Consider the following 25,406-nt stretch of genomic DNA (forward strand, 5'->3'; position numbering starts at 1 on the left):
ACCATCCGCACCCAGCATCGCAAAGCTGTCTGCCTACAGCCAACGCAAACCTGCCGCCCAAACACTTTGAACCGACCTGGCCAACAAAAAACCCCACGGCTTCTCGCCGCTCACTTGTCCTCCCGCCGCTCAGCTGCACCGCATCTGACGCCGATCCGTCTTTGCCTCGCCCTCAGCCCACCGCCTGCACCCCAGCCTGATGCGCTGTTGACGTGCCGCGCCTTCCTCGCCCCGCTCCTTGGTAGCACCAAGCTGATTCGCTTATTTTGCCGGTAAGTACGCGCCTACGCGTGCTGCTGCCATTTGGTCTCACCCAAACGCCATGAACTCATTGAGCTAGCAGAGCATAACCGAGCAATCTTCCGCCATGGGTAGAAAAGAGTATCGCGCTCACCTAGAGCAAGCTGCCGCAAGTCCCGAAACCTATGGAGTTCTGCAAGTCTGCAACAAGGATTCCGAGATCGAAGTCCTTGTCCAATGCCAGCATGGACCCCTCACCGTCACTGCCGTCATAGACGAGACCTGTGACTACCCTCAGTCCCACAGCTTCATATCCCTTTACGTTCAAGACTCCGCACCCAACGACATCTCTCACGCCATAGCCACGCTTGCTGAGCAACAGATTGGACCCAAGACAATCTTCACCTTGCTCAGGGAAATCTCTCAGTGCTTGTCCACCGACACTGACGGTGATACCGACATGCCTGACTCACAGCCCGACGACCTCGACGAGGATGACGATTTTGAGGACGGTGCTGAATTAAGTGACGCTTCTGACGATGACGACTTCTTCGGCATCGAGAATCGGCCCCCGTCGGCTGAAAGTACGGAAACTGAAACCTACGACGACATCATCCCACTCGCGAAACGTAACCTTGTCCGACGCGATCTGGTACGTGTGAAGGAGGCTGGCTTCCGAGTTAGTGTGTGCGGCCCGCTTGTCCAAGGCCACCCGGGATACTTGATCTCCACCTGTCGCATCGCCAAGCTGGGTATCTCTGATGAAGCCATGCAGGCTTGGCAACTGTGCCCTGCAGACTATCTTGTCCTTCTCATCCACTATCCAAATGGATATAAGCACATCGGCGACATCCAAGAATCGACTGGGTGGAAGGGTATGATGGACTTCCGCTTTGGAGTATGCTCATCCTACAAGCCTTCCCGAAGTGAAGTCATCAAGGCATTTTCTACACTGACTGCAGACTCTCCCAGTGAAGATGACAAATCAAAGCTGCAAAAGCTCTTCATATCCGGACCTTTGAAAGACCTCTTCTGTGAGAAGTTCTTACCTCTTCTCAAATGTAGAGTCAAGGAGGGAATGTCCTGGGATGGCGCCATGGCGTTTTGGCATGATCACCATGCCACCGAACAGAAGGGAAAGCTGGCACGCGACCCGAAATATCAGAAGGAAGAGACGTCAGCCACGAACCTCCCTGCACTAGTGACGGAAGACCACATATCCAGCTTCAACTCCAATCACGCACCCGGAGATCGACTATCGCTTCCCTTGGTGGCAATGCAGTTTTACGTTCGTCAACTCGTTCGCTGTACGGAATTCTGTCTCATATGCCATCGGAAGATGCCCGCAGACATTGAGGCAATCAAGCCGTATGTCTGCGAGAGCCAGCTATGCCTCTATCAATACTCGCATCTGGGTTTCGGCCCCAGTATTGAGCACGAGATCATCTCCCAACCAGCAGTTGTCGATCTACTGGTCAGCCTCTGCTGGGCAACCGTAAAATCTGGTCGACTCAAACCAAGGCATCTTCCGTTGGGTCTCGGACTGAGAGTCCCCCGGGTTGATATTCTGAAACTGGGTGGAGCTGTGACTGAACCTTACCCAGTTGTGGGCACAGCACCAGTCAGCTTACCTGCACCAAGCATGGACAACAATAATAAGCAATGGCTTCTACCTAGCGAGACGGCGCACGCCGCACGCCTGAACTTGGAGACTCGTGAGCTCCTTTTTGAGATGACGGTGACTCGCGCAAGCCTCAATCTCAAGCCAGGAGACTGGATTCAATTGAGGGTACTGGACGTCGAGGAATCTCTCCATTGCAAGGTGGAGCAGATAATGCTTCCGATTATCAAGCTCTCTAAGCCCATTCTATACTCCGCCACGGAACGCTCGAGGGCCTCTGGGCAGGACATTCCGATCTCTGTGTTCCAAGATGCCAACTTTGTTGCATACGACAAAGATCTCGACTCCTTGGATCCATCCTCCATGCAGGAAGCAATGGTTGTGCTACTGGACCTTCTGCCAACCGTCAAGGAGATGAGAGAATTCTTGCTCCAGGGAGGAGCGCATGCGGATCTGGCGAAGTGGCCGAGGATAACTTCTTCTTCCTTAGGGCTACTTCGATGGATTGTTGCCTCTAACCGTGCCTGCATCATGCAAATCGGCGATCCGAATGAAGAAAATGAACAAGATCACGTCTGGGGAATGCCGGGATGGAAACAGTTCAGGATTGCCATGGGTGCACCGGACAAGGAGCGCCGTTTCATTAACTCTGTCAGCAAGGTGGGATGTGCGATCAACCCTGACATTCCAACCATCTTCGCCTGGCACGGAAGCTCCTTGTTCAATTGGCACTCTATCATACGCGAGGGTCTAAATTTCGAGGAGACCATGAATGGTAGAGCCTTTGGTCATGGAGTGTATTTATCCAAGGACCTCACAACTAGCTTAGGCTACTCGCGGTTCGGTATCTACTCGAACACGAACACGAACACAAGCAACAATTGGCGTTCTAGCGAGTTAGCGATCCACGACGCTATTTCACTCAACGAGGTTGTAAATGCTCCCAGCAAATTCGTTTCCTCAACCCCCCACTTCGTCGTCGATCAGATAGACTGGATCCAGACAAGGTACCTCTTCGTCCACACCTCAGCTTCCAGGCCGGCGGTATACCAACCCAGAGCGGCGCCAAGGACGCCGGATGAACAACCGAGACTGTTGAATCCTATTGTTCAAGACTCTACGCATTTCCCCGTCAACATCGCGCACGAGAGGATTGAGATTCCAGCATCTGCTACAAGATCGCGCGCGAAGGCAGCAAAATCTTCGCCAAGACGTCAATCAGTCACCAAGGGATACAAGAAGTTGAAGACAGGAAGTATTCAAGATCCAATCCATGACGATGACGACGATGTCCGCAGCGAAATGACGGACCAAGATGACTGTGAGCTACTCCAGATGGAATCGGAGCAAACTGAATCCGCCACTGCTTCAAACAATTCCGCTTTGACGGACTTCGTGCCTGGCAAGCTTGACTTCAAGACGTTGGAGATTTTTCCTTCTCCGGAGGGTGATGCTGCTTCTATTTCGGCTTCAAGGCGCCTTCAGGCGGATTTCAATGCTATCAGGAAAGTCCAGGACTCCCAACCCCTTCATGAGCTTGGCTGGTACATCGATCCGGAACATACGGACAATCTCTACCAGTGGATAGTTGAGCTCCACTCCTTCGAGCCAAGTCTCCCTCTTGCTCAAGACATGAAGGAAAAGGGTGTAAAAAGCGTCGTTCTGGAGCTTACGTTCGGAAAAGACTACCCCTTCGCCCCTCCCTTCGTTCGCGTCATTCGCCCGCGCTTCCTGCCTTTCCAACAGGGCGGCGGCGGCCACGTCACGGCTGGTGGCGCGCTTTGTATGGAACTACTTACTAACGACGGATGGAATGCTGTCAATTCTATCGAGTCCGTTCTCATGCAGGTCCGCCTCGCGATGTCTTCAAGAGAGCCTCGTGACGCGAGGCTTGATCCGCGCGCTTACAACTCGGACTACCGCATCGGCGAAGCTGTAGAAGCATACATTCGTGCATGCGACACCCACGGCTGGAAGGTGCCTCCGGGCTTCATGCAGATGGTCCGGGCTGGTAGGGCTGGCAGGGCGGACTCGGGCCTACTCCTAAGGTTTGGGTGATGCTCGTCTCCACGTACATCTTGCATGCGGAACGACTTCTACTAAGGACCTTCCTCTCATACTCTTTTATTTGCTTCTTGCTCTTTTCAACCAGGCATCACAGCCCAACAACTTTCGGAGCACCTATAGGCCGGATACGACTTCCACATTACGAGATTCAACCAAGATGGAAGTCACATCTACTTTGCTGTTCTTTGCTATCTTTTCCGGCTTCCTTGTTCTTCTTCCCCCTTCCGCCGAGCGAGCCACGGGAAACAAGAGACGCGAGATATCTGCATTATGCACCTGAGCGGCCTTCGAATCGGAGAAAAAACGGATGGCGCATAACCGGGAAATGGGTCCAAATGGCGAATCGGTGAACGATGGTTATACATGGAGCGGTTTCACGGGCTTACTTTGCTTATTTCACACTTTCGCTATCCGCAAAAGTGCCGTCTAGATGGTTTTTCTGCATGAATAGGGCAGTAAATAGATCAAGATGGTAGTCTACACATGCAGAACGCGAATACAATGGCTAATTTATAAACATAAGAAATGCTCTAGATGCCGCATCCAAAAGCTCAAACCAAACACATTATAACTAGCTCGCTCGTTTGGCAGTGGTATATTAAAATCACTCGTAGGTGCTAAAAGTAATGATCCTCCCCACTGTAACGGCACTCAACTTACATGGGTTCTTGAAGCTATCATCCGGACGCAGATGAATATTTAATAATTACACATCTACGTCCGGACGGTAGCTTCAACTACCCATGCTTTCGAAGATAAGTGCGGACGTTCATTGCTTTTGGCACCTACGTGCGCCATTTGAGCTTGTCGAAGTGATCGCGATAGCTACTTCACTCGGAACTACCACTAAAGAGGTCCTACGCCGTGGTTCTCGAATTCTTGCCTGGCGACCAAAACGTTAGGAAATTCCCTAGTCTCTTTTCTGATGTCCGGGGCTTCGTTGCAAGGGGCTTCTGGTACTCCTGTAGTAATGAGAGCCCATTCTCTTTAAGAGTGATGGCAGCCCCAATGAAGATAAATCACGTCCGTCACTTGCGCGTATGATAGGTAGTCTTCGTGGTGGAGGTCTTTCTTTTCATCATATCTGCTGAACGGCTTTTCTCCCCTATGTCCCCATCATTTTCCTTCCCAAAAACCATGTATGCTAGCCATACATATTATGCTAGCTTTGTTTGCCTCAGCAGCGAAGTTTGCAATCCCAAATTTTTCCCTCCACCACGCGGGCACGCGTCCGTGGCCCGTAATATCCTGACGTCGCGCTACACAATCTGAGCGCGGCCGGAGCGAAATCTAGCGCCTGTCATACGCCCCCCTTCCACCACCTCCACCGCCTCTGCCTCCCCTCCTACCGCCACCACCGCCGCCTCCTCCACCATATCCACCACCGGGCCTGTAGCTGTCATCATGTCTTCCACCACCACCACCGCCACCAGGCCTGTAGTTATCATCTCTTCTGCCTCCGCCTCCTCCACCGCCGTATCCTCCCCTGCCACCACCACCGCCATATCCGCCATTCTGCGGCGGACCTCCGTATCCACCGTAGCCAGCCGGCATGGGCGGGAACGCGCCACCGAACTGCGGGGGCGGCGGGGGCTGCCAGCCGTTCATCTGGGCGGCGAGGTGGGGCGGGGGCGGAATGGCCGGGGGCCCACCGGCAGGGCCGCGCTGCATGAAGGCCTGGGGGTCGAAGTTGGGGTTGAGGAAGCCGGCGATGGGGTTGTTGGGGTTAGGGCCGCCCTGGTTAGGGCCGCCGCCGTTGTTGTAGCCACCGCCGCCGCCGCCGCCATTGCGGTTGTTGTGGCGAGGTGGTCCGCCCTGCCACCGGTTCTCGTTGTGCGAGTGGAAGCCGCGGTCGCGGCCTCCGCCGCCGCCGCCGTGGCGAGCGCGGTTGCGGACGCCGTGGATCTCGTCTTCGGTGAGGGCCGGAGGAGGGAATTGGACGCCGCGGAGGAGCTGGGACTTGTGGACATTCTTGGACTTGGGCATTTCGTAGTGGACGCTAGTGGAACGGTTAGTTAGGACATTATTGGCTGGGCTGAAAGGGACTGTAACTTACCTGATGGACTGGTCTTCCTCCAGGTCCGGCATACCCTTGCTCTCTAGAGGGAAAACGAGGGAGCTTTGCGGTAGGTAATCGTCATTCTTCGTGACCGTACCTGACAGACCTTCGCTGATCTCGGGGTTAAGCTTATGTTGGGGTTCTCCCTGCTTCTTCGAATACCACTGCTGAGCCACCTCTTCATAGAGAGGGTGGCGAGTAGAGAACAGAAGAACTTCTTTGCCGAATTCGTTGCGAGCAGCCTCATCCGGGGTCAGTTGAGGGTACTTCTTGGCCATGGCATCCAGTAGCCTCTTCTCATCAATGAAAGGTAGAATGGCAACACCTTGCCAAGCCATCTTCTTGCCGTTGAGATCAACACGGAAATCTTCAGGGTAGAAGTCGATAATCTCGCTGTCCGCTTCTTCCATGAGCGGCCTAAATACTGGCGGAATAGCGTGGTTGGACGCAGCAGGCAAAACGCCCATGAGCTGTTCGTAAGGGCGGAACGGTTTGCCCTTCTCGAACTTGAGTTCCATCTTGTCAAGATCAACGAAATCTTGAGCAAAAGGAGCGTAGTGGTGGGGATAGTACCAGGTCCAGGAAGCGCAACCCTGGAGATAGTACAGCAGCACCCATGCGAGACCCTCAGCATAATCACGCGCAACCTGATGGCGAAATTCAATATCCTTGGGGTCGACGTGGAATTTCTGCTCGTAGTACCGGTCCATGTAGCCTTCCTCCCACATTTTCACGGTATCCTCTGGCGGCTCGTCAGACTTGGCCGCAGGTGTGCCCGCATCCGGCGTGTTACGGCCAGGAGTGCTGGAATCATCTTCCAGAAGCTCCGCCTTTCTCTTGCCCAAGGCAGAGGGCGGAGTCGCAGTAGCATCTTCAGCGGCAGGGCCCGGAGCAGGAGCTTCCTCCGTATTGCCATTCTGACCTGCAGCAACAGAGACAGTCTCAGGCTTCTTGCCAAGCAGCCCCTCTTTCAGGGCAGCAGCTGCGCTCTTGTTTGCAACGTTCGCCTGGCCCTGGAAAATGGCCTTTCTGTTGACGAAATTCTCGTGGGTCAAAGCCCTCGCTTCCTTTGACTGGAGCTCCCCAGGGCTGAACATGGGGAGATTGGCAAAGTCTTCAGCAGTCTCGCCCTTTTTGCTGCCCTTTCGAGCGCTGGGCGAGTTGTTCTGCTGATTTCCATCTCCTCCCTGTGCGAATCTTCCACCGCCATTCCTCCTCTCTTCTTGGAGTTTCCTGCGTTTCTGCGCGGCTTCTCTTCTGTCTTCGGTCTCTTTGCGACGTTTGAAGATGCCATCTTCCAACTTCGCAAGTCCCTGCAGGATGACTTGAGCGCGGCTCATGTCGACGTGACCGTCTTTGGTAACGTAACCGCCCATTTCAGGCAGATTTTCACGCCAGATGTTGATCAATGTGTCGATACCTCCCTCTCTAATCTCAAGACTTGGGAGATGGGGCAAGAAATCGTTTCCGACGAAGAAACACATGAAAACCCAATCGTCTAGGGCACGCTCCAGGTCAAAGGCAAAACCCTGCCTGTCAACCTTGAGTTCGGCTGCAAGGTACTCACGGAGAATGGCAACATGGAGCCAAATGAACGGTTTCTTGGTAACCTTGTTCTGCTTGACATCATGCTCATCCTCTTTCTTCTTGATCTCGCCTCGACATTGGTCTGCGTAATGACCCGTCTGACCGCAGCGCCTGCATGTCCTGGGCTTGGCATCGTTCGCAAAGACATCCTCACGCAGAACGCGGAAGTGGGGCTCGTGTGTCACAAGGCCCAACATGATCAAATCGGCATCAAGGCCGTAGATAACGTGGCGAGTGTTCGGGTCATGGTGAGGAGAACGGCGCTGAGAGCGCACGAACTCCATGATCTTATGCTCACCCTCTCCAGGCACAGTGGCATCGGAGATGATGACCTTGAGCTTTTCCCAAGCAGGATCGGTATTGAGCTTGTAGGCGCACCAATAGCGGAGACTCTGGGCCAGAATATCCATAAAGGGAGTTCCTGGAGTGATAGAGTTGCTGTCCCAGGTCTTCTTCACAATCTGAGCTTCGGCGCTATCACCATTTTCGCCATCTTCACCCTTCTTCTTGTTCTGCGAGGCGAGGAGCTTCGCAAACTCAGCAGCATCTGCGTCCTTCTGCTTGGCATCCTGGGCGGCACGGAAACGACGAGAGCGCTGTTGGTTCATCTTTGCGCGTGGAGCGACACCGTCTGTGAGCTTGTTAGCATGGAAGTATCGCAAAGAATGGAAAGTGAGAGTTAGAAGAAAAGCAACCGTACCTCCCTCAGCTTTGCGTCATCCGTGGATAATGAAGCTGTCCTTAGGGAGGCACCGGAAGTGGTTGGACCATCTAGGCATTCTTGACATACCAACAGCAATCATGAGCAGCTTACGCGGGCGCACCATGTTGACAACCCTGTCGGTGTACTTGAAGATCTCGATCATCATCTGCTCCTCGTTCTCCGGCGGGTCCTTGTCCTCTGGATGCGAGCAGGGATGAACGATACCGTTCATATCGAGGTACAGGTTGTCCATTTCCTCGCCATTGGGGTTGGGCTTGGTGGTATCGACGGGCTCAACGGTACCATCGGGGTACTCGACAGGCTCGGCCTCGACGACGGGCGAGATGATCTTGGGGTACTTTTGCGAAAGCCATCGGAAGAGCGCGGGGACACCCATGGCGACGGCGGTGCTCGAGCGACGAGCGCGAACCGGATGTGGCGACGGGTGCGAGTTGCGAAGTAAGCTGAAGCCGTGAGCTTCTGCGCGGAGGCGAAACTAGGCGGCCGGTTTGTCGATATCGAGAGAAGGGACGCGTCGTGGGCGACGCCCGTAGAGTGAGATCAGGCGGAAGTGGCGCGCTGCCAGTGCATTCCGTACGAAGGGTTGTGGGCGGGCGACGGCGACTGCACAAAGAGAGGTTGTCGGCGGTGCGGAGGTCGCGTCGGAGGATGGATTGTCTTTAAGAGCGGCGCGGCGCGGCCAAAAGTGCAAGCGGCAGTTGCCGACAGGGCTGTGCTCTGCAGCACACCGGGGGCTGTCGCTTCCCCGGGACTCTGGACAGCTTGCGGCATCACCAGCTTCGCCTGTCACCGCTCAACCCGCGCGCCCCCTCGACTTCGCGTTCCCCCAATCGTGTCATGGCCCTGCGGTAACCCGACTAGCAATCCGTTCCCAACCCGACGCCTTTGCGCCTACCCCGCCGCCCAACATGTTGCGCATGCTCGAGGCGCAGGCGCCAGCCAAACAGACGGCCACCGACACCATCAATACTCTTTGCAACCGCCTCGCCAGCGCCACTCTCCTGGAAGATCGGCGCGCTGCCATCCTTGGCTTGCGCAGCTTTGCGAAGGAATACCCCGCCTCAGTAGCCTCAGGCTCGCTGCGAGGCCTGATCGCAGCTCTCACGAAGGATGCGGAGGATCTAGATACCATAAAGGTCGTGCTGGAGACGCTGTTGATGCTCTTTAACCCGGACGAGAATAGCGTACGTAGCAATCATGCATCCGCGAAGCTGTGTGCCCATATTGATGACCGTATGCAACAGCCCGAAGCCTCTGAAGACATCTCGCTGTGGCTGGCCGACGAATTTACTCAAGTAAGCTCGTTGCTTAACGCCGATTAACTTGTACTGAGCTTATGCTAGCGGCAAGATAACATCACCCTTCTCCTCGACCTTCTCGAGTCCACCGACTTCTATTCCCGTCGCTACGCCCTGAAAATCCTCAAAGCTATCTCGGAGCTCCGCCCAGAAAGGACCCAGGAATGCATCTTGTCCGCTCCCCTTGGGATACCCAGATTGGTTGCCGCATTGGACGATCCCCGTGATGCTGTACGCGATGGTACGATTTGTAGGACGTAATAAGCCGCCCCGAGCTAAACGGCTGACCTGACCCACAGTTGCCCTGGACCTTCTCATCGACCTTACCCAGTCCTCGACCGAGCTGCAGAAGATTGTCGCTTTCCAGAATGCCTTCGAAAAGATTTTCAATTTGATTGACGGCGACGGATCCATAAGACAAGGAAGCATTGTCGTCCAAGACTGCCTGACACTGACCGCGAATCTCGTTCAGTACAACCCCTCCAACCAACTGGCCTTCAGAGAATCAGGTTGCGTGCCTAAGCTGGCTGCACTTCTGAACAACGGCCTTGAGGTTCCCCGGCCCGTAAACCCCGAGGAGGAGGTATGGGAAAGTCCACACAAGGAAAAGAATTTGTTCGGCCTGCTTGCAGTTCTCCGCATGTTCCTGGTGAAGGGTAGCATGGGTACGGCCGCAAACCAAGACGCCTTTCACAAGCACGGAATCTTACAGCAGGCCCTCGAGCTTTCCTTTGACCACACAGTCTCCGTTCCCATCAGATCGCAGGCTCTGTATGTTTGCGCCGATGCTATCAGAGGAAACTCGAGGCTACAAGAGATCTTTGCTCAGACTCAAGTGGCAATTTCAGATTACGAGCACAGCAATCAACCCAACGGAGAGAAGACACAGAACGGTATCTCACAAGTGCACGTCATCGAGGCTTTGTTACATCTTATTCTTGGCGCTTCGTCTGTACAGATGTTCGATGCCCGCTTCGCTGCATGCGAATGTCTCAAGGCGTACTTCTACAACCATGACCAGACTGGCAGGCATTTCCTTAATCACGCCGTGAACGTACACCTTGCCGGGGAGGAAGACGCTGCTAATGTTGTCACCACGCTGGTCCGCGGTCCGCAGAGCTTCCAAACTGTAGACCCCTACCGCCTCTGGTTCGCAGCCGTCATTACTTTCCACCTTCTATTTGAGACACCCGACGCAAAAAGCCTGTTGATGGGCGTTGTAGAAGGCGATGCCGAGAGCGGAGAAGAAGTCGTCACGTGCATTCAGGAAATGAGTAGCAACCTCATCAGCGGTCTCCAAAATGGCGAAGATGAACGAGTGATCCTCGGCTATCTCATGGTCCTTTGTGGATGGCTGTTCGAAGATTCCGATGCAGTCAACGATTTTCTTGGAGAAGGAGCTAGCATTCAGACCCTTGTCACGACTGCTGCCAGAACAACTACGGACAAGCCGGTGATTAGAGGTCTTTGTGCCGTTCTTCTTGGCATAATCTACGAGTTCTCCACCAAGGACTCGCCCATCCCTCGCCGCGAGTTGCAGCCTGTGCTGCTCAACAGCCTCGGACGCGAAAAGTATCTGGATGCTATAACACAACTCCGGACACATCCCTTCGTACGAGAGTTCGAGGTCATGCCCCAGGGTGGTGCTGCTGCGTTTGGTGGAAACTTGCCCGATGTGTTCTTCGACAGCACATTTGTAGACTTCCTCAAGGACAACTTCAGCAGGCTTTCACGCGCAGTCGACAGGGATCCAGGAATCGAGATCCATCAAAACCCCCAGGGCGTGGACAGGGATCTGGTCGATACTCTCCGCGGGCAGCTCGAGGAGAAGAGCAAGACATTGGAGAGTGCAGAGTCGAAAATGCTGCTCCTGGAAAGGCAACTCAATGAAGAGCAGGCAAATCATAAGAAAGATTTGGACACGACAAGCACTGAAATCAACCGGATAAAGAACGTCAACGAAGCGCTGCAGCGCAACCACGAAGCTGACGTAGCACAACGTGAAGCTGCGCACGCAGCAACGCTACAAAGGCTAGAAGAGCAGCAGCGCCAGCAGCTAGCAAGTCTCAATGCCCAGATGCAACAGAAGCAAAGAGAAGCGGCTGGGCAGGCAGCCAGCGTCAAGCAACAATATGACCGGGAAATTGCACAGCTCAGACGTGAGAAAGCCGAGCTCGAAGACAGGAGCAAGAAGACCGAATCCAGTCTGCAGGCGAGATGTGCCCAGGCTGAAGCCGCGCTTGAGGAAGCAAAGAAGCAATGGGCTGAATTGCAGGCTAACTTCAGCAAGGTGCAGGCTGAGCTCACTGCTGCGCAAAATGCAAGCTCAAGCCTCGAAGAGAGGAGCAAGAAGGCCGAATCTAGTCTGGAATCTACTACTAAGCAACTGAAGGAAGTCGAGTTGAACTTCAGCCAAACTCGCACAGACCTTTCGGCTGCGCAAGGTACTGTCGCAAGCTTGGAGGAGACAGTACGCCGGAAGACGGCGCAGGTCGAGGAGCTTACACGCAAGGTGGAACAGCTCGAGAAGGCTGCGGAGGTAACGAAGACCGAACTCAGAGAGGTGAAGGCTCAGTCACAGAAGCATGAGAATGCGGCCAAGTCGACCGACTTCGCATTGAGGGAGGCTCAGGACCAACTTGGTGAGGCACAGGAGAAACTCAAGAAGGCGCAAGATGAGTTGGCGGAGAAGGAGGAGGCTAGGGCATCAGCACAAGGCGAGCTTGATGATATGCTCATGGTCCTGTCGGATTTGGAGGAAAAGCGCGCTAAGGACAAGGTAAGAGACTCTTCCGATTTGTGTATGTGGATGGGTGGCGCTAACCTGCATAGAAACGCCTCAAGGAACTGGGCGAGGAGGTTTCGGACGGAGAAGACGAGGATGACGATGAGGACGATGAAGATGAAGAGGATGAAGAAGAATAGGGCAAGGGCGGTGGTTAAGCCCGCGCGAATGCAAAAAGTCATGCATGCCATTCGATGATCTTCTACTGTGATATGTTTGTGCCTGATGATGCCTGACTCCGCGGATCGGCAGCCGTTGGTCTGACTCACCCTCACCGCCCGGAAGTGTCATCGCTGTCGGGGAAATTTGAAAGTCAAGCGCAACCCCGCCATCAACACCAACGCCCGCCCCGCAACCCCTCTTGCGCCCTTGAAGTACCCCGCTCCGCTCGGCACGCAGAAGGCCGCCCTATAGCTATGTCCATCTCCTTCCCCAAGGAAGAGGAGCGCATCCTCGCCCTCTGGAAAGAGATCGACGCCTTCCGCCGCCAGGTTGAGCTTTCTAAGGGCAAGCAGCCCTACACCTTCTACGATGGCCCGCCCTTTGCGACCGGCCTGCCGCACTACGGCCACTTGCTCGCATCGACCATCAAGGACATTATTCCGCGCTACTGGTCCATGAAGGGTCGCTATGTCGAGCGCCGCTTCGGCTGGGACACCCACGGCGTGCCCATTGAGCACGAGATCGACAAGAAGCTGGGCATGAGCGGCAAGGATGCCGTTGAGAAGCTGGGTCTGGCTCAATACAACGAGGAGTGTCGCGCTATTGTCATGCGCTTCGCCGCCGAGTGGCGTCAGACCATCGATCGTCTGGGTCGCTGGATCGACTTTGACAACGATTACAAGGTGTGTGGCAATACGTGATCCTCGAGTATCAATTGCTGATGTTCTGTGTAGACCATGAACCCTCAGTTCATGGAGTCCGAGTGGTGGGTTTTCAAACAGCTGTTCGACAAGAACTCCGTCTACCGCGGCTTTAAGGTCATGCCGTACTCGACCGCCCTCAACACCCCGCTTAGCAACTTCGAGGCTCAGCAAAACTACAAGGATGTCCAGGACCCCGCTGTCGTCATCTCATTCCCTCTTCTCGACGACCCCAACACTGCCTTCCTTGCCTGGACCACCACCCCATGGACCCTGCCTTCGCACACTGGTCTCGCTGCCAACCCCAACTTCGAGTATATCAAGATCCTCGACGAGGCTTCAGGCAAGCACTACATTCTTCTCGAGTCGCTATTGAGGACGCTCTACAAGGACCCGAAGAAGGCCAAGTTCAAGATCGTCGAGAAGATTCAGGGCAAGGCGATGGAGGGTTGGAAGTACGAGCCACCGTTTGACTACTTCAAGTCCGAGTTCAAGGACTTTGGTTTCAAGCTCTGCCTCGCGGATTACGTTACGGCCGACAGCGGTACCGGTATTGTCCACAACGCACCTGCCTTCGGTGAGGACGATTACGCCGTTTCGCTCAAGGAGGGTATTATCAACGAGACTCGCCCGCCGCCGAACCCGGTCGATGACACCGGCCGCTTCACCGCCGAGGTCCGTGACTTCGTTGGCCAGCACGTGAAGGAGGCAGACAGAGCTATTATCAAGCACCTCAAGGCTGCTGGACGTGTCGTCGTTGACAGCCAGGTTACTCACAGTTATCCTTTCTGCTGGCGTTCCGATACCCCGCTTATTTACCGCGCCGTTCCGTCGTGGTTCGTCAAGATCCCGGAGATCATTCCGGACATGCTTAAGGGCATCGAGGAGTCTCACTGGGTTCCCTCCTTTGTTAAGGAAAAGCGTTTTGCTAGCTGGATTGCCAATGCTCGTGACTGGGCTGTTTCCCGCAACCGTTACTGGGGTACTCCCATCCCGCTCTGGTGCAGTGAGGATTTCAAGGAGATTGTCTGCGTGGGCAGCATCCAGGAGCTGAAGGAGCTGAGCGGCTACGAGGGCGAGATCACCGACCTCCACCGCCACCACATCGACCACATCACCATCCCGAGCAAGCAGGGCAAGGGCGTTCTGAGGAGAATACCCGAGGTCTTCGACTGCTGGTTTGAGTCGGGCAGCATGCCTTACGCTTCTCAGCACTACCCCTTCGAGAACCAGGACCACTTCAATGCTTCTTTCCCTGGTGACTTCATCGCTGAGGGTCTGGATCAGACTCGCGGCTGGTTCTACACCATGACCGTTCTCGGTGTCCACCTCTTTGGCAAGCTTCCTTTCAAGAACTGCGTTGTTAACGGCATTGTGCTTGCAGAGGATGGCAAGAAGATGTCGAAGAGGTTGAAGAACTACCCTGATCCCTCCAAGATCATGGACGAGTATGGCTCTGACGCCCTTCGTCTCTACCTCATCAACTCTCCTGTCGTGCGTGCCGAGCCTCTGAGGTTCAAGGAGGCCGGTGTCAGGGAAATCGTCTCCAAGGTTCTGTTGCCGTTGTGGAACAGCTATAACTTCTTCGAGCAGCAGGTCGCTCTGCTGAAGAAGGTGGCAAATGTTGACTTCAAGTTCGACCCCAAGATCCAAGAGACGAACACCAATGTCATGGACCGTTGGATCCTGGCCAGCTGCCAGAGTCTGCTTAAGTTCGTCAACCAGGAGATGAATGGCTACAGGCTGTACACTGTCGTCCCGAGGTTACTGGGACTCATTGAGAACACGACCAACTGGTACATCAAGCTCAACCGTCGCCGCCTAAAGGGCGAGTATGGTATGGACGACACCATTCACGCCCTGAACACCTTGTTCGATGTTATCTTCACCTTGGTCCGTGGCCTCGCCCCTTTCACTCCTTTCCTCACCGACAACATTTATCAACGCCTTCTTCCCCTTATTCCCGATCACCTGCATGCCGAGGACTCACGCAGTGTCCACTTCCTTGCTTTCCCCGAGGTTCGTGAGGAGCTCTTCGATGAGGTTGTCGAGCGTCGCGTTGGCCGCATGCAGGCCGTCATTGACCTGGGCCGTGTTTCGCGCGAGCGCCGCAACATTGGTCTCAAGACCCCTCTGAAGACGATCGTCATCATCCACCCAGACCAGCAGTACCTCGATGACGTCAAGAGTCTCGAGGGCTACATCTGCGAGGAGATGAACGTCCGTGACCTCATTCTCTCGGCCGATGAGGACAAGTACAACGTCCAGTACTCGGTCTCTGCCGACTGGGCAGTTCTTGGCAAGAAGCTCAAGAAGGACGCCGTCAAGGTCAAGAAGGCTCTTCCGTCGTTGAGCAGCGATGATGTCAAGGGCTACCTTAAGACCGGCAGTATCACTGTCGATGGCATTCAGCTCGGCTCTGAGGATCTCCTCGTCAAGCGTGGTCTTAAGGAGGACGGCGCCTCCAAGGCACAGGAGGTCAACACTGACAATGATGTCCTCATCATCCTCGACTGCGAGACCTACCCCGAGCTCCAGCAGGAGGGTATCGCGCGTGAGATCATCAACCGCGTCCAGCGTCTGCGCAAGAAGGCCGGCCTCGTCCCTACCGACGATGTTGGCATGCAGTACCGCATTCTCGGTGACCCGGATAAGGTCGGCCTCGAGGGCGTGTTCGAGAGCCACGCCAGCCTTATGGAGAAGGCGTTGAGGAGACCACTGGACAAGCACGTCATCACGGAAGTGGAGGGCCAGGGCCCGGAGACGGTGAAGAGCAGCGAGCTCATCATGGAGGAGGAGCAGGAAGTGCAAAAGGCAACGTTCATGCTTAGATTGGTGAAGTTGTAGAGCGACTTCGTTAGATGAAAGATGGACGAAAAATCAACGCGAGAACGAAAAGAAAAGATGAAGGAAGATGTAGATAGATCTTTCTGGAATGAGAATTGAGTTTATGTCTTACGCCTCACACTTCCACAACGGGCTTGGTCTCTCTCGCGTCTTCTCGCCTCAAGGTGAGCTTCAGATCATGTATTCATATACATTATTCCTAGGAGATTTCGGCCGGACTTCTCTTATCACATGCTGTGTGGGTAGTTGTAACCGCAGTCTTCGAGGTTCTGGAGGACATCGGAACGCGGCGAGCACGCCTTTGGAAAACTCGTACTGCATTTAACTGTTCACAACGACGCCGCCATTAGCATAGATTGTCTGGCCAGAAATGGAGCTAAATCTGTGCTGGAAATGTAATTAATCCTGGGCCCCGTGGTTCATGGTGGCTGGAATCAACAACGTTCATACAGGGCCAGGTAGACATTTTCGTCCTGTTGTTGGGGTCCCCTGAGATCAGATTGAAGATCTGGCGGGTGCTGATCCCGAATGGGCACCTGGTTTCCTTTATTGCTGTCAGGTTACTGGCCAGCGTCGTCCGGCAAAAGAGCCAATCACCTTTCGGTTGTCAATTTGATCACGTTCTCGTGTCCATGCCTGTGGCTGAAGATGGAAGCAGCGGTATATTTTTGTACAGGGAAACATTACATCATCGGTGTGCATACCGGAACTACGATGCGAGTGACGAAATGGCGACGTCTAGGAAGTAGTCAACCCGAGCGCCCTGTTCTACAGAGGAGGCGACCCAATTCTTACCGCTGCGAGAATGCGCAGTCTCGGACGGAACAGACACTGTCCATCATTATTGCGCCTTGGCACAAGACACAGCTTTCCGTCTTGAAGCGCCAATAGGAGCGCAGGCAAGTGCCGTGATGCTACTCAAAACGGCCGCTACGGAACAGACCAACTTGCTGTGCGATGACGTAGCCGCACGGACCGTGTTGTTCGTCTGCCTATTCCTCCCACGCATCCTGCCGGGGAGTCTGAACGAAAGGAATCATCGAAGCACAGCTGCAGAAGAGATTAGGCTTCTAGGTCCGCTTCGTCGCAGGCGCACGGGCAGTGTTCGTAGTATAGGCGCGCGCGACGTGGACACGGTGGGACTGCTGCTGTCACAGCAAGACCGCCAGCCGCCGCAGCGCGCGCCTGCGATTGGCAGAAGCACCCGCACGAGCTTCCCTTCTCGCAACAAGAGGCGCGCACGGCGTGTCAGATAGGCAATCCGCCTGCCCTGCTTCTGGCCCTGCATGACGTCCAACCCACGTTCCTCCACAGAACCCTGTTTTACTCCACTGGATGCGTGTCTATTTAAGCCTTGTGGTTGCAACGTGCAAGCAACTCGCAATAAGCTTCCATTCCACCACCGTACCAGCAAATAACAATGCCTACCACCCGCAAGACCAGGACGAGCACTCGCAAGCCCGGCATCATGAGCAGGCTTCGTGGTCGTCGTGCTGGGACGACAACCACCACCACTACCACCACTACCAAGACCACCAAGACCACTTCGGGCCGCAAAGCTGGTCTGACCACTCATCACCACAAGCGCAAGCCTACCCTCAAGGACAAGGTCTCGGGCGCCATGCTCAAGCTCAAGGGAACCGTAACCCGCAGACCTGGCGAGAAGGTCAGTCCCTGAACAGTCAATTACAGCATAGCGTACTGACAGACACTGCCCAGGCGGCCGGCACGAGACGCATGCGCGGAACTGATGGCAGAGGTAGCCACCGCAGATATTGAGCGGGGGAAGGATATGAGTGTACGATATAGTGATACCCTTAGCGATTCATTCTTAACCACCAACATCATGGTTGAAAATGAGGACATGCATTTTCAGTAAACATTGTCAGATGTGAGATTGCTTGCTTCAAAGCAGATCGCCGAAGCCCCTCTCCGAATCTTTCTTAATCAGCTCGATCATGCCCTTCGTACTTGTTAGTCGTGCTCGGCTTGCCACGTGCCAGAATGCTCACCTCGGGCATGATTGGCTGTCTGTCTTTGTTGGTGACGTAGCGGAAGGGCATTTCCGTGCTCTCGTGCTCGTCGACTCTAATCTCGGGGTTGTCGACGAATGGAATTGCCTCCAGAGGAACTGCAGAAAAACAAGGTCAGGACGGTGGCGCCCTGCACAGGACAGATGGCTTACTCTTGTCTTGCACGACCATCCGCGTCACCCGGACGGCGGTATCCGTCGTCATTTGGACTGGGCCCAACCGACGTCCTTCAAAGCCCTTCTTCCGCAGCTCCGAAGTGCGGTCTAGGTGATTTCGTTAGCAGTTGTCGAGGGCGCTCTGCATCATCGTACCTCGTGGTGGGTCGTCACCTGTGCACAATCAGCTTGCAAACCCATACAGCTGTCTGCTCAGCCCGCTCTCATACCCAGAATGCCTCCGAACAGGAACACGTCGAAGATGTCGCCATCAGCCGGGCTCAATTCCTGCTTGGCAGCGGGATCCAGCAGGCAGACCTTTGCCTTTTCGAACAGCGTTTCCACACTGTCATGCTCGACTTCGAGGCCGTCGACATGGGCCAAGTTCTCCGGCAGCTTCAACGTCTTGGGCACGCTGGAGAGAAGGAAGCGGCACTGGGCGGCGCTCGACTCTCGGGCAATGGCGGCATACTCGAGGGACGACCACGCCTCCAGCTCGGGGTCGAGGTGCTCGACGACAAACGTCTTCGGGACCGGCGCAGCCATGTTTGGTAGTACACTGCGAGAGGGCTGTCAGGGCTTGCGCAGCCGAGCAGCAGGTGCGAATGGATGTGGGCACGTGACCGCGATCGAAGCTGGTGAAAATTGTGGGCGGCTTCCGCCGCTGTTGGATCCGGCTATCGTGCGGCTGGGAGGCGCTCTAGCGGCCCGTCTGTCGTTCCCACACATCACCTAGCCGCTATTCCTCCTCAGCCGTGGCAAGGCCAGGGGCCCTGAGGACGCAGCAGCCGGCCGATGGGGGCAATGGCAGCAATAGCGGGTTCAATGGGGAGCACACCGCGTCCGCCCGCGCGGATCCTGGCAATGGAAACTCTCTCTTTTTTTTCCCCCTCCCTGGCGCGGCCTGAACGACATTACACAAGTGACATCGCCAGGCCGGGCGGCGATTGGCGCAGCGATGCGCGTGACGTGCCCAATTGGGCGGGCGGGGCAGCTTCAAACACACGGCGCACAGCAGACTTGGACTGGACAGAGGAAGCTCACGCCGGCAGCCAGTCCTGACCCAGACGCCTCACAGCTTGCTTGCACTACTCTACCTCTTTCAAGCCACCCCACTATTAGCTGCCTTCGCTCCACCACCAAACGGCCCGCGCCAGCAGCAGCCAGCACAAGTGAAGCCCTGCACCTGGGCTCGCTCGCATCATTCTCGAAAGCGCAGGGATCGGCTCGTTGAGCGTACAATAGTGCAGTCATCGCCCAGCCCGTGCCGTGATTGGAGCCGCGATCCATACCTACCCAACCCTGCCTGAGGCCAGAAACACGGACGCCGCCCTCCCGTATTGACGTGTACCTGCGCGCGCCGCGACGACCTCCCGTCATTGAGCGCCGCCGTCCGAACTTATCACACGCGCGGACAAAGCACGTCGCGACCCATCCTGCACACTCCCCGAGCAACCCCCGCGCCCTGCGACCGTCGCCTCGAGCTCCGACCAGAAATTATCTCGGCCTGCCCACCCATCTCTGCACCACCACACCACACCACCATGAATCCCCACCAGAAGAACAAGGTCGATATCAGCGTGCGTCGTCCAACCCCGCCGTGCCTGCAGTGGCGCACGCGAGGACATGGCTAACGAGCGCTGCAGTCACTGTCGGCCGAGGAGCAGCGCCTTTTCAGGCTCTATGGCAAGCTGCCGAACCGAAAGGACCTGCTGCAGAACAAACTCAAGGTAGGTTCAGGCTGCCCTGCATCCGCTCCGCCTGCTGACACCGCTGCCGCAGGAGCGCAAGTACTTCGATAGTGGAGACTACGCCCTCTCCAAGGCCGGCAAGGCAGACGACGTCGGCGTCACGCAGATCGGCCGCGAGCACCCCGTTCCTGAGAACATCCCGCACAGCTCGTCGCCGCATGCTGGCAACGGTGGCATCAACCTGCCAGCTCCTCACCACGCCAACGGCCAAGGCACCAGTCCGGTCAAGGATAACAGCTTCATCCACCGCGAGACGAGCCTCAACCGCGAGACCAGCGTAGATGACGAGGAGATGGAGGGCGCCAAAGATGGCCTCGAGGCCAAGGCCGAGGAGGAGGGAAAGGCCGTCCCCATCCGCCAGTCGTGAGGAGCGCTGTGTTCGAATGCTTGTACAAGGTTTCCAGGGAAATTTCTCACATTGGGCTTCTGCGCAGCTTTATGACGTGATGTCCGCATGAGCTTCATTCCGACGGGCTCAGCTGCCCTGTGTATGATGCTGCCGCTGATGAAAAGCCGGCGCGCGGACAATGGGTTTGGCGTTTTATGGGATCGAGGGCCGGATGGCCGGCCTCTACTGCTTTGCTGCTACGTTTGTTTCGTGTAGCTTACTTAGGCTCCTGCAATGAGCAATACACTCTTGACACTGCACAGCGTGAAGCAGCTCGCATGCGTCGGGGCAGAAACGCCCGGGAGATCCATGTAGCAATGCCAAGATGAGCACTGCGGGCGCAAACGCGGACGTGGCGACGGAACCCGAGCCTCGTGCACGCAAGGGACATGGCAGCCGGCAGCTGCTCTCTTGAACGGGGCCCGGGAAAGGCTGCAGTCGTCGTCGCATGGCGGCCGCACGGGGATCCCAGCAGCCTCGCGGATTCTTAGCCGTGGCCCTTTGGACCCTTGGCCGGCGATCCCCTTGTCATCGCCGCCTGCAGGCCACGAGTCCTCTCTCAAAGAACAGCCGCTCCGGAACAGTGTCTCAATAGCCAGCTCCGACCCCAACTCCTGGATCTGCGCCTGGCGTGCAGCTCTGTGCCGCGCTGCTTCTGGACCTCGCCTGGCTTCGAAGCATTGGTACCCCGTTCGCGCCGCCGTCTCCCTCCGCCGCCTGGCCCGTTCCAACACATTCGTGAAATAGCACGCGCGGCCTGTCCGCTCCGACTCGCGACACCCGCCTCCCTCTCGCACTCGTTCCGCCGCTTTCCACATGCTCAATCCGCTGAGTTTACTTCCCGAGCCGCGCGCTGGTGCCTCGATGCGCGCGCTCACCTACGGCCTCCTGGCCGCCGCCGCCTGGCCGCCTGCTGCCTGGGCTGCCGACCAGGAGAAGACAGCCGCCGACTATTTTGTACATTCGCTTCCGGGCGCGCCTCCCGGCCCGCTGTTGAAGATGCATGCAGGGTAACCGCGCTCCTCTCTGTCGTGTTCCGCGCTCTTCTCGCAAAGGCTAAAGTTGAGACAGACACGTCGAAGTGAACTCCGAGCACCACGGCAACTTGTTCTTCTGGCACTACCAAAACAGACACATTGCGAACAGGCAGCGCACCGTCATCTGGCTGAACGGTGGCCCGGGATGTAGCTCCATGGATGGTGCCATGATGGAGATCGGGCCTTACAGGGTCACACCGGACCAGAAATTGGTATACAACAACGGCTCATGGGACGAGTTCGCAAACCTTTTGTTTGTCGACAACCCTGTCGGAACCGGCTTCAGCTACGTGGACACAGACAGTTACCTGCATGAGCTGGACGAAATGGCAGACCAGTTCGTCATCTTTCTGGAGAAATGGTTTGCAATGTTTCCCCAGTTCATGTACGACGATGTAGGGATGCCATTCATCTTTCGCACGAGTACGGAGGCTAATTGATGCCGCAGATCTACATAGCTGGGGAGTCGTACGCTGGTCAGCACATACCTTACATCGCCAAAGCCATGATGGAACGCAACAAAGACGCCAAGGAGAAGTGGCAGCTTAAGGGCCTTCTCATCGGCAACGGCTGGATTTCTCCTGTGGATCAGTATCTTTCATATCTCCCTTACGCCTACAAGAACAACCTGTTACGATCTGGCTCCGATGCAGCCAAGAAAGTGGAGGCAGCCCAGTCAGTGTGCGTTAAAACGTTGGATGCTGGCGGTGCAGGACACGTCGACGTTGGCGATTGCGAAGAGATCCTTTCGACACTTCTGAGCGTCACTCAGGATCGGTCGAACGACAAGGAGCACCAATGCCTTAACATGTATGACATCCGCCTGAGAGACACCAACGAAGCGTGTGGCATGAACTGGCCTCCGGACTTGGAGCAGCTCACCCCATACCTTCGTCGCGAGGATGTCAAGCAAGCGATCCACATCGACCCTGCCAAGCGCACCGGATGGCAAGAGTGCTCGGGCTCCGTTTCGCTGAACTTCAAGGCTCGCAATTCGAAGCCTTCGATCGAGATTCTTCCCGACCTCCTGAAGGAATTGCCAATCCTGCTCTTTTCCGGAGATAGGGATCTCATCTGTAACCACTTGGGTACGGAGGATCTCATCAACAACATGTTCTTCAACGGCGGAAAGGGCTTCGAGATCAGTCCTGGCGAGATTGCCCCCCGGCGCGACTGGACCTTCGAGGGTGAACCTGCCGGCGTCTACCAGGAAGCCCGCAACCTTACCTATGTGAAGTTCTTCAACAGCAGCCACATGGTGCCTTTTGATTATCCCCGTCGTACGCGCGACATGCTGGACCGGTTTATGAACGTCGATCTCTCCAGCATTGGGGGAAAGCCGGTGGATTCCAAGATCGACGGCGAGAAGGGGCCCCTCACGAGCGTTGGGAGCCACCCTAACTCGACTGCTGCTGAGGAAGAGCAGGAACAGGCCTTGGAGGATGCGACCTGGAAGGCATACTACAAGTCTGGCGAGGTCGCCCTCGTGGTTGTCGCCAGCTTAGCATGCGTTGGTGGCTACCTTGTCTGGCGCGACCGTCGGCGCAAGGCTGGATACCAGAGCATTTTCCCTTGGGCAAAAGATAATGGTAGCTCCATCATGAGTAGAGGCATGGGTCTTGAGGGCTTCAGGAGCAGGAGCAACACCGACAGGGATATGGAAGCAGCGTACGAGGAACATGAGCTTGTTGGCTCTGTAAGCTCTGAGGGAAGCGAGTCGGGCAGAGGCAAGCGCGGCCACGGCAACAGCAACGCTGAAAACGAAGCCTTTGGGTTAGTGGACAGCGACGAGGAGAGTGACACGGAGAAACCGCGGAGGTAAAGAGGCCAATTATTCTCCCTTGTATCATAGAGCATGGGCTGGCGTTGATACGGCGTCGAAATTTGAATCATACATGCTTTTATCGCTTCGTGAGAAGGTTGGTGGCCTGTCTGGGCTTCCCCCTTGTGCATGGTGGTAGCGCACGTGACCGCGCATGCTGCGTAGTGTCGCCGAAAGTCGCGCCAACGCGTCTGCCGCCTAGTCGACGCCCGAACGCGTCAACCTCACCCGCTGACAACATCCGCCACATCAACACGCGATGCCGTAACAGCCATCACGCTCTCAACGACGAAAATGCCTCGGTGCGCACCTGTCGGTCCACCTCGCTCACGTCCCCGCTAATATCATCCTGCTGCTTTCAGACCGGGCGACCAGTATCGCGGCATCACGAACCCGTTCGACGAAGAGAAACCACGCATTTCTGAATGGACAGCGCAGGAGATCGCCACACTGCAGAGCCGACTCGACAAACAGCTTGGACCCGAATTCGTCGCCTCGCGCAAGGGGCCTAATGGCCGCACCCTCCATTATCTCCCCGCGGAGAAGGCCATTAATTTGGCCAACGAGGTATTCGGATTCAATGGCTGGAGCAGCTCTATCAGAGACACAACAATCGATTTTGTAAGTCCAAGGTCCGGTATGTCGAAGGTGCCAATGTTATGTACTAACGGAAGCCGCTTTCGTAGGTTGACCAGAGTCAGAGCTCCGGCAAAGTGAGCTTGGGTCTGAGCGTCATAATCCGGGTTACCTTGAAGGATGGCACGTATCATGAGGTTTGCAGCTCACTAGACTTGGCTCCGTGTCATCAAGTGCTAAATAGACTCCAGGATATCGGCTACGGTCATATCGAAAACTGCACAGGTAAAGCGGCCGCTTTCGAAAAAGCAAAGAAAGAAGCCGCCACCGATGCGCTGAAGCGCGCGTTGCGGACTTTTGGCAATGTTCTCGGAAATTGCCTCTATGACAAGAATTACGAGAGTAGGATTTCGAAGATGAAAGTAGCCCCGACAAAGTGGAACCCAGACAACCTACACCGTCACGTCGACTATGCGCCGACCACCAAGACAGAAATGTTGCCGCTTGGGGATATGGACAAGAAGCCAGCAGCAGATCAAAAGCTACAAAGACAGCCTAGCATGCAGAAGACTATGTCGAATGGTGGTGAGCTTGAAGATGAGTTTGGTGGTAACTTGTTTGAAGGCGTAGATTTTGACCGGGAGGATGGCAACGACGACTCGGCGTATGACAGTATGCTGTTGGACATGGAACCAAAGCCCGATCAACATAATTCTGCACAGCATCAACCTCTTTCCCGCACGCAGTCTGTGCCCTCATTACGACCCGCGAATGGCGTACCATCTGGACCACAGCAGAGGTCTTCCGTTGCCGGGAGGACCATGAACCCAACGAACACGAATGCGGCTTCTCGCGCAGAAAGCATGCCACAGCGTGTTCAAACACCTAGCGCTGATCCGTCACAGCCGGGAAGAGCGAATCAAACAGTCACAGCGCCTTCACTAGCTCACACGGCACAGTTAAATCGCAAGGACGGTTTGTCCACTTCAGAAGCGGGACCAGACCTATCCAACCATGCCCAGGCACAGCAACAGCCTCCACACGATACTCCTGTTCGCTTCGTTACAGGTCGTGCTGCAGAGCTTCTTCTAAAGGCAGAGGCTGCAAATAGGGCACCGGCTCAGCCACCGCCAGCTTTCAACCCGCATACCGAGTCTCCATCGCTACGACGCACGAGCGGAATCGACCACAACACTTCTGCCCCGGTCAAGAGGATGGTTATTGCGCAAGCTGCCAACCAAAATGGAACAAACGGCAACCCAAATGGCGCCGTCCGCAGCACGACTCCCTCAGCGCCCGCAGCAAGAGCAAATTTCGTCAATCCCCAAATGGACGTAAACAGGCGGGTAGGCATGCCCAACGCTGCGCCTAGTCCTCATGCCAACCGCCAATCATACAAACCACCTGCCATGAAGCGGCCAGCAGAGGCGCAGGGTAGGCCCGCATTAGCAGACATGACAAATGTGCCTGGGGACGAACAGATGGATGGTGCAGACGTGAAGAGACCCAAGATAAACGAAGGATAGAGGTGTGATCGTGTCTTATCTACGCAC

General features: G+C 55.7%; 8 protein-coding genes across 8 annotated transcripts; 6 read left to right on the plus strand and 2 right to left on the minus strand.

Moving 5' to 3' along the window:
* Positions 1–367: 367 nt before the first annotated feature.
* LTHEOB_5671 (Ubiquitin-conjugating enzyme E2) lies at positions 368–3,919 on the plus strand (the record flags this gene model as incomplete). The annotated part of the gene is made up of 1 exon (XM_035514842.1): positions 368–3,919. One exon carries the CDS (start codon positions 368–370, stop codon positions 3,917–3,919), a length of 3,552 nt encoding a protein of 1,183 aa, XP_035373363.1.
* A 1,299-nt stretch (positions 3,920–5,218) lies between these two features.
* Positions 5,219–8,674, minus strand: LTHEOB_5672 (3 exoribonuclease; the record flags this gene model as incomplete). Its single annotated transcript, XM_035514843.1, has 3 exons — positions 5,219–5,927; positions 5,985–8,205; positions 8,365–8,674. 3 exons carry the CDS (start codon positions 8,672–8,674, stop codon positions 5,219–5,221), a joined length of 3,240 nt encoding a protein of 1,079 aa, XP_035373364.1.
* A 532-nt stretch (positions 8,675–9,206) lies between these two features.
* Positions 9,207–12,521, plus strand: LTHEOB_5673 (Intracellular protein transport protein; the record flags this gene model as incomplete). Its single annotated transcript, XM_035514844.1, has 5 exons — positions 9,207–9,482; positions 9,543–9,593; positions 9,642–9,837; positions 9,896–12,375; positions 12,429–12,521. The coding sequence occupies 5 exons, from the start codon at positions 9,207–9,209 to the stop codon at positions 12,519–12,521; spliced, it is 3,096 nt and encodes a 1,031-aa protein (XP_035373365.1).
* A 276-nt stretch (positions 12,522–12,797) lies between these two features.
* Positions 12,798–16,091, plus strand: LTHEOB_5674 (Isoleucyl-tRNA synthetase; the record flags this gene model as incomplete). Its single annotated transcript, XM_035514845.1, has 2 exons — positions 12,798–13,226; positions 13,278–16,091. 2 exons carry the CDS (start codon positions 12,798–12,800, stop codon positions 16,089–16,091), a joined length of 3,243 nt encoding a protein of 1,080 aa, XP_035373366.1.
* A 1,420-nt stretch (positions 16,092–17,511) lies between these two features.
* On the plus strand, positions 17,512–17,870 carry LTHEOB_5675 (uncharacterized protein; the record flags this gene model as incomplete). Its single annotated transcript, XM_035514846.1, has 2 exons — positions 17,512–17,757; positions 17,811–17,870. 2 exons carry the CDS (start codon positions 17,512–17,514, stop codon positions 17,868–17,870), a joined length of 306 nt encoding a protein of 101 aa, XP_035373367.1.
* Positions 17,871–17,997: 127 nt separating this feature from the next.
* On the minus strand, positions 17,998–18,825 carry LTHEOB_5676 (Peptidase S10 serine carboxypeptidase; the record flags this gene model as incomplete). The annotated part of the gene is made up of 5 exons (XM_035514847.1): positions 17,998–18,054; positions 18,104–18,222; positions 18,277–18,387; positions 18,436–18,453; positions 18,510–18,825. The coding sequence occupies 5 exons, from the start codon at positions 18,823–18,825 to the stop codon at positions 17,998–18,000; spliced, it is 621 nt and encodes a 206-aa protein (XP_035373368.1).
* Positions 18,826–19,823: 998 nt separating this feature from the next.
* Positions 19,824–20,397, plus strand: LTHEOB_5677 (CAMP-regulated phosphoprotein family protein; the record flags this gene model as incomplete). Its single annotated transcript, XM_035514848.1, has 3 exons — positions 19,824–19,859; positions 19,926–20,009; positions 20,062–20,397. The coding sequence occupies 3 exons, from the start codon at positions 19,824–19,826 to the stop codon at positions 20,395–20,397; spliced, it is 456 nt and encodes a 151-aa protein (XP_035373369.1).
* Positions 20,398–21,234: 837 nt separating this feature from the next.
* On the plus strand, positions 21,235–24,742 carry LTHEOB_5678 (Pheromone processing carboxypeptidase kex1 protein; the record flags this gene model as incomplete). Its single annotated transcript, XM_035514849.1, has 7 exons — positions 21,235–21,428; positions 21,490–21,850; positions 21,904–23,273; positions 23,640–23,898; positions 23,964–24,050; positions 24,105–24,525; positions 24,576–24,742. The coding sequence occupies 7 exons, from the start codon at positions 21,235–21,237 to the stop codon at positions 24,740–24,742; spliced, it is 2,859 nt and encodes a 952-aa protein (XP_035373370.1).
* Between the last annotated feature and the right edge of the window lie 664 nt (positions 24,743–25,406).

The sequence above is a fragment of the Lasiodiplodia theobromae genome (assembly GCF_012971845.1).
Source record: "Lasiodiplodia theobromae strain AM2As chromosome Unknown scaffold_16, whole genome shotgun sequence".
NCBI classification, from domain to species: Eukaryota; Fungi; Ascomycota; class Dothideomycetes; order Botryosphaeriales; family Botryosphaeriaceae; genus Lasiodiplodia; species Lasiodiplodia theobromae.